This window comes from Macrosteles quadrilineatus, unplaced genomic scaffold (assembly GCF_028750875.1).
Source record: "Macrosteles quadrilineatus isolate MER2022 unplaced genomic scaffold, UCM_ALF_1.0 Scaffold_7__1_contigs__length_78375512, whole genome shotgun sequence".
NCBI classification, from domain to species: Eukaryota; Metazoa; Arthropoda; class Insecta; order Hemiptera; family Cicadellidae; genus Macrosteles; species Macrosteles quadrilineatus.
In genome coordinates, this window is record NW_026542600.1 from 56,850,569 (window position 1) to 56,862,804 (window position 12,236).

General features: G+C 35.7%; 1 protein-coding gene across 1 annotated transcript in view; it reads right to left on the reverse strand.

Moving 5' to 3' along the window:
* Positions 1-10,295, reverse strand: part of LOC128998169 (sorting nexin lst-4) — a 45,961-nt gene extending 35,666 nt beyond the window's left edge. Inside the window, exons 1-2 of the mRNA XM_054424182.1 lie at positions 10,190-10,295; positions 4,064-4,225 (exon numbers count right to left, since the gene is read on the reverse strand). Coding sequence (XP_054280157.1) covers positions 4,064-4,225; positions 10,190-10,195 — 168 coding nt within the window. The 5' untranslated portion in view covers positions 10,196-10,295. The remainder of the gene's footprint in view (positions 1-4,063; positions 4,226-10,189) is intronic.
* Positions 10,296-12,236: the final 1,941 nt, after the last annotated feature.

Sequence of the window (12,236 nt, forward strand, 5' to 3'; positions counted from 1 at the left end):
GCGTTCTGAAATCATTTTATACTTATTTCAAATGGCTGTTTCGCCGTTCCCAAAATAATTTGCTAAAACGTTTGTTTTTTTTTTAGATTAAAAGCTTATTTTTTTATTTTTTAACCCATAAAATTTTGCCTAGTCCGCCTATTTGGAAATATGTCTCTGAATAGCTTGGTTTATCCAGTCAGGGGCTTGGTGGCAGCATATGAGGGATTCTACTGGTTATACATTAATCACATAATACCAGCTAAGTAAAAGAGATAATGTTTACATATACTTATTCTCACAACTCACAAGTAGTACACACTCCTGGCTCAGTATACGATTTTAAATTAAATTTCCTAAATGTTAAGTTTTTTGTTTTTAGTTCAAAGTTTCCGTGAAACCATTAGGAGAGTTTTGAATTTTCCACCAGTTGTTTCTGGTAGAATGGTAAGTAGAATAATGCAATTGTACAATCCACAATTTCAAAGGTTTAAATATATTTTTTAACTTCTTGTCTAACGTGTCACTAAGGAACTGTAATCGTTGAATTATTTAAGTAGTAACTGTCATATTAAAATAATTTTATTTTATATAGCCTACTGTAGTAAAAAAAAAGATTTAACTTAGTTTGTCACAGACAGATGTAAATCAGTTGATAAGCCATGACTAATCAGCCAAATCTAATCTTACAAATATACAAGGCACTTCCAAATAAACATCTCTGGCGTGAGGAAGCAATTGAATGGCCTTCTGGTGTCAATGTTTACATTCAAAGTCAAGATTTGTATTTGAAGTGTTTGTTAAATAAATAGTACTTTGTAGCTTGTTCTGTAATTTGTGTGTGCAGATAGTAATTTATTTAATCGGACCAAATTTTTTTCAAAGTTTTCAAGTAGGCTATAAAGCTGTGTTAAAACTAAAAATTTACAGTTTCTTGAGTTATAAACTCTTTAGATTTTTGAAAATGTTTAGTGTCGAGTAAATCAATAGTTATTTAGTCAGTTAATAAAATTGGCTAAATCATCACTACATTGGCTAGGAGACACAAAAGACCCTTTTGACCAAATTAAGGGTGTCCAGCATCCCATGAAATTAAATTGAAGGACTTTCTCTGGTTCAAAATTCAAATTTCCCGGGTCAAACTGTGTTGCACCAAAAAATCCAACTTTTCTGTCCCTACTAGGTGAAATATTAAAAACCATTTAAATTGGCCTGTAAAAATCCAACAATTAGAAAATTCAGTAGTACATACAGATTTATTATACATAATTTTTAAGACGATTATACATTGACTAACTATTTGATCTTGGTTTTTTTACCTATTGCTGTGACCACATACAAGGTGTGGCTAGAAAAAAAAAACGGACTGATGCTGAAAAAAAATGTATTAACAATTATTTACAATTTGATGTTATCTCTTTCAATGTACTCTCCTCCTTGGTCTCTACACCGCTCCATGCGAATTTTCCACTGTTCATAGCAATGCTGCAGATCATTTTCAGTAAGTCCATACATTACTTCCGTCGCTTTTTCTTTTACTGCTTCAACACTCTCAAATCTAGTTCCTTTCAAAGCTGACTTGACTTTAGGGAAAAGAAAGAAGTCACAGGGGGCCAAATCAGGTGAGTAGGGTGGATGGTCTAAGATGGGAATGTTGTGATTGGCTAAAAACGTCTTCACTGACAACGCATTGTGAGCTGGGGCATTGTCTTGGTGCAGGATCCATGACTTTGTTTTCCACAAATGGTTCCGTTTTCTCCGTACTCGCTCACGTAGGGTAGTCAGGACACTAATGTAGTAATGCTGATTCACTGTTTGTCCCTCTGGTACCCAATCAATGTGCACAATCCCTTTGATATAAAAAAAAAAAAACAATCATCATTGCCTTGAATTTCGATTTTGACATTCGTGCTTTTTTGTCGTGGAGAAGCAGGAGATTTCCAATGTATTGATTGGCGTTTGGTTTCGGGATCGTAAGTAAAAAACCACGATTCATCACAAGTAATAACATTTTGTAAGAAGGTGGGATCACTTTCAATGTTTTCTAGGATGTCAGAACAAATCATTCTTCGGCGTTCTTTCTGTTCAATTGTGAGACACTTTGGAACCATTTTTGAACACACTTTGTTCATGTTGAAACTTTCATGAAGAATCTGCCTAACACTTTCCTTGTCAATTCCTGTCAACTCAGACATTGCTCTGATTGTTAAACGGCGATCTTGTCGAACAAGTTTACCGATTTTTTCAATGTTTGCATCAGTTTATGCTGACAATGGTCTGCCAGTACGAGTGTCATCACTTGTGTCTTTGCGGCCATCTTTAAATCGCCTAAACCACTCAAACACTTGTATTCGCGATAAACAATCATCGCCGTACACTTGTTGTAACATTACAAACGTTTCACTTGCAGATTTTCCAAGTTTGAAAAGAAATTTGATGTTAACACGCTGTTCTTTTTGTATACTCAACATTTTTCCGACGCACAGACAAAACGACAACTACTTAGAACAGACGCCACGAGCAGACTGAGTAAAGAAGGCAGATGAAACTCGAGTAGTAGGCGGGGCGAGAGTCACGTGACAGGCCACGCGACTTTCAGCCTTATTGCATTCGTTTTATTGTTGCACCGGGACTAGTCCAGTTTTTTTCTAGCCACACCTCGTACGTTAGTAGCCTAATGCTAAAACTCAGGAATTACCAATCTCGAATCGTTGAATCCAAATCCTAAAAATTGAGTCTCTAATCTTTAGTCAAAGTTCAAGTTTTAAAATCACTATTCATAATGTACTGTAAAAATCAATTCTTACATCTTTGTTTGTCTTTAATCGTTTCTAAAATTTCAATCGATTCTCAAAATTGTTATCGGCAGAATAGCTGCACATCAAAATCATCTTTGCAATGTGGAACAATTTGTAATGATATTGTCAACACCTATCTCTTGCAATCGTGGCAACATTAGTAATGATTCCTCGAGATCGCTGTAATGTTTGTGATTATTTACCAGCATTCCAAAAGCATACCTGAATCCCCAGCAACCATATCAACATCTTCAATATTCTTCTTCGCCAAGCCATTGACCATTCTTCCATCCAGAGAGAAGTGGATGTCGGGAGGGAATTCTCTTCCACAGGGTGACCTTAAACGGTTCAAAGGCAAGAAGTGGGACAGGGGCTGGAATTCACGGAGTGCAGAATGGGCCCACTGGGGCCCATGACTTATGTCTGCCCAAGGGAACACATCTAAGTATGTTCCAGGTTGAGATAACTGTGATCATGGAGTTTACCAGGGAGAACGTGAAGCAGATCTTCAGGGACATGAATATTTCTATTTTCACAGTCAAACAGTCATCGAGGCTGCGGTCAAGGCACTCGACTCCTGCGAGTTCTAGTCCAAGGTGGTCGGGGACTGCCTCGCAACAGTATCTGCCCAGGGCAGGTGCAACACAGTTAACGCATTGAGGGGTACCTGGATGCTCCGGGATAGAAGGGAACGAGGTGGCTGACAAGTTGGTGAATGTGGCGTTAGCCTCAGACTTTGTGGGACAACAGCCTTTCTTTGGAATCTCTAGTGGATATGCATGTCAGTCAGTTGTGGCTCAGGAACAAAGGAGAAGATGGGTTACGCTTCAGCACCACATATCCTATGGGTGACAATCTCAGCATCACAGAGACCACGAGAGAGGGTCACGAGTGTTGCGACGATCGTAGGAGATAGTGGCAGTATTGCCGAAAATGTAAGATTTACATTGGTTCCTTGAATCACAGTAGATGGTAATCGGTTTAGTATATGCTAGGGTCTATTATATGAAAATATTTTCATCTCAGTAGGACTTTGTGAGCCGGAAAAAATCTTTTTGAGGGCCATAGGTTGGAGACCACTGCTCTACACTACTTTACCATCAAACACAATAGATGTTAGGCCTATCATAACCTGTTATGGTTACAGCCTAGGTTAGAGATACTAATCTATGACTAAATTCAGACCAGGCCATTTATTAATCTTAATATTAATTTATTAAGCACTTGAAAGAGTTTTTGTCTTTTGAGTCCTGCTACAAATATTTTAAAAACAATATTTAAAGTACCTCCACATAGGCTGCTGGAAAAAGTCCTGTCTGGCCTTTCTGGTTGACCCCTTCCCACCATCCTTCCCCTACATCCTTTCTGGTTACCGTCAGGATCTCTCCCGTAACGATTGATAGTTCTGCTGATCCAGGCTCCCCATTGAAGTCATAAAGTGCCTGAACCTATAGAAACAACGATGATAACACATTTTAACAATATTTCAACACAGATGATTTCAAACTACAGTACATCATACTGTAGCGGTTCTCAACCTGGGGGGGGGGGGGTGGAAGGATTTCAGGGGGGCTTGAATGCTACTACAAAAATGAAAAATAAAGCAAGAATAATATCAAAAGTTAATTTGGGATTGTAGGCATTTAAAAACTTGAAATGTAGCCTGAATATAATACTTTATCGAAAATAGAGTAGAAATAATAAAATACACAGAATGCTCCAATAAAATAATATGAGCCTAATATGGTGGATAGGAAATGAGGGACGAGAAAAAAATTCAGGATTCTAAGGGGGGCGTAAAGCAAAAGAGGTTGAGAACCCCTGTTATACTGGATGACTACTAGGACATTTTCTATATAGGCTACTGTATCAAGAACTAGGCCTATATCAAACTTACTACTAAAATTTAACTTAAACCTCATAAATTTCAAATTCATAAGCAACTGCATTGATATTCAATATTGACTTCATGACAAAAGATTTAAATGCGAACATATTTAAGCATAAAAATTCATAAAACTCTCATAATATTCCAACAACATTTTGGTGAAGATATAACGTAAAATTCTGATACAAATAAATTGGGTGTGCCTTGCATTTTTAAGTGACGTTGATCACTGTTACCTAGGTGATTTATTTATACACTATAAGAGTTGAGCTGAGGGGAAATGATGAAAAACTTAAGTTTGAAATAACTTTGATGTTTTTTTCCAATTCTCTCGACTTCCATTAAAAAGAGCTTTAAGAAAGGTTTTTACAACGACTGCATAGTACCATGTACAAACCATTCCACATTTAAGTTTACCGTGCAGTACATGTTTGTTAGGAGATAGGTAAATGTCCTATCACAGATTTTTTTACTGCTGTACGGTATCAGATTTACCATGCAGTACATGTTTGTTACAGTAGGAGATAGGAGATGGATTAGGATTAGATTAGGAGATAGATAGCATTACTAGAAACATCATGCTTATTGTCACAAGTTGCGTCAACTGTCCTCGTGATGCTGGTGAAGGTGCTAAAATAATTGTTACTTCACTTAAATCTGTAGGTTTGAGCTGGGCCTATTCACAGATTGGTATTTTGAAAATAATTTGACTCTGGTTTTGTTAAAGTTTATTTATTTATTTTCCAATAATCACATAACATCATTGATTCGTCATTGTTACAATATTTTATAGTCTATATTATACTAAAATTATTACTAAAATAAATTTCATATGCTGAGCCATAACATCTACACAGCTTCTATATAAGGTAAACTGCCCAAATACCGTGACTCACCCAAATACCGTGATTCTCGTATTTTCTCGCCAATAACAATAATATTGCTGGTCAAAAACGTTTAATCTTTATATAAGAAACAAATTCAACTTTTGGAGTTTATTTTAACCCTTCCCGGACGGGTAACGGATAATCCGCATATGGTTTTTGATGCTCCGGACGGGAAGCGGTTATATCTGCCTTCTTATCAGACAGACTGGCAGGTGCTTGAGCAGTAACCAGATGTTTCGCGGAACCAAGGCGCCTTTCCAAGGAGCCACTATCCTGCTCTTTCCATGACTGCGCTCTCCCCCGCACTCCTCCCTCTCTACCGCGCTACCCCCACTCCTACGCTCCCCCCCTTGACGTTTCGCGCTCAACATTACGTTGTCTCTATTTATTGTTTACATAATGTTCTTTATTTATTGCCTAACGTTGTCATGGTCATATCTTCAAAGACGGGTGGCGGATATATCCGCTGCATTTCTACTCATCCGAGGACGGGTAGCGGATATATCCGCATAGTTAACAAGGATTAAAAAAATTATTTTGACAGTATAATGTGTGTCCATTGTGTTTCTTTTATTCTTTTTTATTGTTTTTTTATATTTGTTACTTGTATAACAAAACACAAATATGAAAAATTTATTTTTATATTTTCCTCTAATTTTTTTCCGTCCTATGTCATGATTTTGCCCGTCCGGGAAGGGTTAAATGTCTTTGATGGCTGCTGGTGCCATGTCGTCTGGCTAATTTATCAGTTTGAATGTTGACGTTTCTTGAAACAGGTGTTTTCCTTAAGGTTCTTAGAGATTCAAACTAGGAAAGAGGTGAGTGGAATAAGCTTTAGTTTAGTATATTTTTATGTTACATAGACAATAGACGTATATTTTTAACTAATATGTGTTACTGTTTTGTTATAAAACTATTTTAAGCTGGTCATTGAAATTATATTTTACAAAACTGCATCACGGAGATTAACAATGTAAGATTGTTATTTTCTAAATACCGTGACAGGATCACGGTGTTTAGAGTGCACATGATATTTTTAAGTTACCGTAGCGAAAAAAAATAATATTTTATAAAATAAGACTATTAAATATGATAATAGAGTACTTTTGAGTGGGCTGAATTTACTGCTAAAGTCCGTTTTTAATTTGGGTTGTCCAATAAATATGTACAACTAAAATGAATCAACCTCAATTCTTAGGCTAGGCCTATTTAACAGACAGACAAGTTGCAAACGTGAATTAAAACACTTTTAGTTAAATTGTAGAGTTCAATAATAATTTTTAACTAGATTTATTCATTTTTCTCTTTCTTAAATTGGTGTAGGCTACTATAGTTTATGGGCATTTTATGAATTTTAATGCATTTAAATGTTGAAAAATCGCATCCACAGAAATTAATTAGCAGAGAACGATAGTTTTTTTTTCAATACTGTGATCCTCTTGGGTTTATAGTTTTACTCTCTGTTGATTAGACATTTAACTAAGATATTTATATTTTAGCCTTTTGTTTTGTTTTCAGAATGCCAAGTGAGAAGTTTTCTCTCTTAAACGGACCTATTCCCAAGATGCATTGGCAGGGCCACTCTTGCTATGCTGGGGGCTTAATGGTGACGGGGCTGGAATGCTACACCCCAATTCCCTCAACATGAGTCTCATGCCATTGGTGGCATACTAACAAATACTTAAGAAAGTGAAAATAAAATATGTCTAACATACCAGAGCTCACACCCAATTCCCTGTAACATGAGTCACATGCCCTTCCTGGCATACCAACCAATGCTCAAGATATTGAAATAAAAAATTCTGCCCAACATACCACAGCTCATACCCCAATTCCCTCCTACATGAGTCACTGGTGGCTATGCATTTCATGTTCAATACTTTCTATTGTGGAGTCAATATGTATTTTCTTGTTGAATATTTTGAAATTATTCATCCAATATAGCCTAGTTTGGTCTTGTCTGAGATTTGTTTAGTTATTGTTTAAGTTACTAGGTAACCAATTTATTGTAGTCTTCTTAATAAATTCTTTTTTACACACGCTTCTTTTGTTTTGTTATATTATTTAGTTAACATTAACATAACTTCTTTTCCAATCTCGATAAAGTAATTTATTAGGCCTAAATCAAACTGGAGCAACAACAAAATATGTTTATTGGAGTTTAGCCTCTATGGACGTGGTGCATGATCTTTCTTCTTACTCTTCATCATCTCTTCGTCATCGTCTTCTGCTGGTACAATTAAGTGTTTGAGGTTATATTTTCCAATTTTTTTATGAAATTAGGCAGTTTATGGTCATTTTAGGAACTTCTAGCTCCAAAATTGCTGTACCAGTATCACAAAATTTGGCTGATAAATCACAGAATTATTTCCATGAATCACGGAATTGAGAAATAGTAAGAAAATTGAGTGTAAATAAAAAATTACGTAAAAAATACATTTTTTGGTCATAATACAACCCGAAACCATAATTTTGTTGAGAAAATTGTACACATTAATATTGGTAAGAAATATTTGTTCCAAAAGTCGTTATTTCATTCGTTATAAGGCAATTTCAAGAGAACCGTCCTTAAGGTCACGGTATTTGGACAGTTTACCTTATTCCTCCAATGAGAAGAAGGCCTTCCCCAAAAGGAAGTTTTTTTAACTTCTTTTTGACTTTAGGGAATGAATCAGTGTCCCTAACTGAAGAAGGTAATTTGTTATATATTTTTGGGCCCATGTACTGAGGAGATAAATGGAATACTTTAAGTCTGTGTTGAACTGGTTTTATATTGTTTTAAAATCTAGTGTTGTGAGGATGCGCATGTTGATCTTCCATGAATGCGTCAAAATCACTTTTAACCACTAAAGCCAGTTTAAAGATATAAGAACTATACAAAGTAAGAATTTTAAACTGAATGAAAAACTTTTTACTGTGAGTAATTCGAGACACTTTCGCTAAGACTCTAACTGCTCTTTTTTCGAGGATAAATAGTTACTGTATAAAAATAAGTTAGTTTAGTACCATGAAAATAATCTGAGTAGCCTATAAAAAAATTAAGTTTAAGGAACGTTTTGCGGGTCCAGATGTTGTTGTGACGGCTAACATAGTTGAAACTCCCGTTTGAAATAGGCTACATGGCTTGTGGGCAATCCTTACTGCATAATGAGGTAAAAGCTCAAGGTAATGTTTTTTAACTGTGCAAAAACTTAAAATTGATAGAAAGTTTGCTGCAAAAGAATGGAATGAAGTGAGATAATGTTGTCTTAGACTTCGTACGAGTGTAATGAGTGAGGTCAAACATGACATTGTAAAAAGAAAAAGGCAGAGGATACGTGTCCGGTAACCGGACAAGGATTAGACGTCCGGCAGTTACTGTCATAATCTAACCTAACTAGCCAAACTTGCTGATAATGAAAAAAATCGAATGAAATTTAAATTCTGTTCATAAAGTAAAATTATAACTTAAATGCCTCAAATTCTAACAGAAGATGTTCATAAGAAGAAATGGCATTCTAAGCAAAATCTTTGAAAAAAAGTTGGTGGTACCGAGGGGATTCGATCTAAGTAGGCTTACCTCTTGAATGTCAGCCGAGTACTCTATCCACTACACCACGAACACTTTAATATTTTCTTTAATACTTTCTTATTAAGTGGCGACCATACTAAGTAGGTATTTTAAGCCAAGTATGTATGGAGATGAGTGGCGCGATCTTGTAGTCTTGTTAGTGACTAAGGCCGACATTCCATAGACACAGCTGTAAATTAATAGCTCTTACAGCTAATGGGAGTGGGACCTACCATACAGTTAATATTGGAATCCGAACCACATTTTTGACTTGGTGTATACGATTTGGTCGAATTATCAGGATAATACTGCGGATAGTTGTAGTACTCACTCGTGCGGACGTTAATCCACACCAGGGAGTATCACATTCACAGTGCATGCCTATAAATATCCTCAATTCGTGATCTCCTAACTTAGTTGCTGGATTACAGGACGACGCCACCCGACGGCATTCCACCGTATCGTTGTGTTAATGGTGTTCCGGGCCCCCACAACCCGGTGACGTCACTGCCGGACGCCTAATCGATGTTTGGTTGCCGGATGCGCATCCTTTGCGAAAGAAAAATGATCTAAAATAAAATCTGTTCAATGAGAATGAGATAAATTTTACACGAGGATTATGATTAAACTAGCTGCTGGATCAATTGGTTGCTGTCTATAAAGCAGATAAAACTATGACCTCAAATATTGAGCCTAGTATGTGCATGAATTTTAAAATCCTAATTTTCTTTGGTTACTTTCTCAAGCTAAACTATACTAGGGTTGTGTTGTGGGTGTACCCTGGGAGACAAGCAACAAACTAACCTTAAAATTTAAAAGTTTGACTATATGAAACCTGATAAAAAATGTCTATGAATTATAAAATAGTTTTCCTTTGGTTCTAAATGAAAATTTACAAAACTTAAGGGTAATTTTAGATCAAGATTAACCATATACCCCCCTACAGCGTTTGATTAAACAGGCCCTACCCTCTAAACAGACAGGAACCATAAATTTACTGAAATAAGTTTCTAGTTGCATAATAATATATCCCATAAGGGATGATCTTATACAAATAAAAATTCCAATGGTAGTACATTTAATTTACCTGCATAGTGTAATTTTTTTATGTAAAACTTTAACCAAGCAGAACAATAAATTAATTTTACTTCATGTAATCGTAATCGTGTAGTTCACGTTTGATACGATACGATTTTGGATTCTGATTGGTTGAGTGAGTAGTCAGTAGTCTAGTCAGTCAGTCTCAGTCACTCACTATCATGACAGACAGACAGAAGACAGAACAGATGTTTATTATGGGCTATGGCTAATGCCATGCCACACTCCTTTTTTTGGAATATTTGCATTGGTATTTTGACTAAATAGTTGTAACATGCAACTTCTCTTTTGTAACGTTAAATAGGAACGATATCATAGATTAAATATACTACCACATAGATTTATGGAACTTGTCGAGAATTGTGTAAAGCTAGAGTTTACTATTGAATAGTATTACATGTTTCAAGAGACTATATTTAGAATGAAGTTTGAAAACTGTAGGCAATTATTATTTCCCTCATATAGGATAAAATTTGAATTTTTTTTCCAAGTACAATGAAGGGGAGGATTATCTTTGATAATGCTATAATGCCGTCATGAATCTGCTAAAACCCCGGTCTCTAATTCACATAAGTTTTATTAGTTTTAACATTAGTTTTTTTAGTGCACCTCTCCAAGTACCTCTCGGCACTGAAGAAACTCTATTTTGAGAAGATGGTCTCGGCTGGCGTGTCCTGGGCTGCTGTTTCTTTGCGCGTTTGCTGATGCATGTATGCGAGAGAGTGTAAATGTGTGTTTTTTTTTTGTTAAACTTGCATGTTTTTTCTTCTGTTTTTCTGAGAAATGTACTCAAATTGTTAAATATGTTTATGATTAATTAATTAGATTAAATTAAGTTATCCCACTGTATTACAGTATTATTTCTATATATTACGAATGTCAGGTTTAAGTGTAAGAAAGGGCCATGTGGCCCTAACTTTGCCTGAAAAAATAGACGATTTTTCTTTTCATTTAATTTAATTTCATTTCAAGTACAATTATCTTAAATACCATGCAGCTGTCGTTCGTTGTAAAACATTTTGTAATTCTGTTATTCTAGAAGATAAAAAGATATTCAATGAGATGTGTTATATATTTTCTTTACATTTCAGGATTCTTTAGATTCATAGATGGATGGATGTAATAGTATGCAAATAACCACGGCCACCTTTAACTACAGGCCGCGGCCTGGTAGAATTGGCAACGTCGCAAGTGGTGTTGTTTAGTGACAGACGTCCTATAAGATAACATGGAAGACAGGTGACATCAGCTCATTAATTCGCACTTTATTTATTTAAATTTAAATTTAGGAACATAAATTTATTAAAATACGGTATTGAAAATAAAACATACTGAATTGAAAACCGAAACAATATGAATAAAATATCTATATCCTTACATTTTAAGCTGAGCCAATATTGTCATAGACCAGTAACCAAGCTTTCATAAATACACAAATACCATTAGCTGCTTCCAAACAAAACAATTGTTACAACACCACTTGCGATGTTGCCACTTCGTTCGAAGGCCACGGCCTGGAGTTAAAGGCGGCCATGACATAACCCTCAAAGCATTAAAATTACGAATAATAATATGGAAGCACAAAAATAGGTCCAATACTTCTGTTTCTCTATTTACAACAGAATGACTATTTACTGCTAATATTTCACTATTTACGTTTGTATTCAACGTGTACTTTTTTCTTTCTCCCCCTATACCATAGTATATGGAGAAAGTATTGTTTTCGTCAAAATTTTCGAGGAGTGGAATTCTGTTTGAGTTTTGAGTGGATATATTGGTTTGGGTCCCCCTGGACCCAAAAAAGTGGTTTTCGAAGTCATGTCTGTGTGTGTGTGTGTGATTGTGTATGTGTGTCTGGATGTGTTCAGAGCTAGGGACTACACCTGTGGTCCGATTTCGATTAAATTTGCTATGTAGGTTCTAATCCATGGTATCTCCAGGCTTTTTTTCATTTTTTTGAAATTTTGATTTTTAATAGGGATTTTCCCATAAAAACCGGAAAAATCGAATTTGTTCAAAAATGGCCCGAACGATTT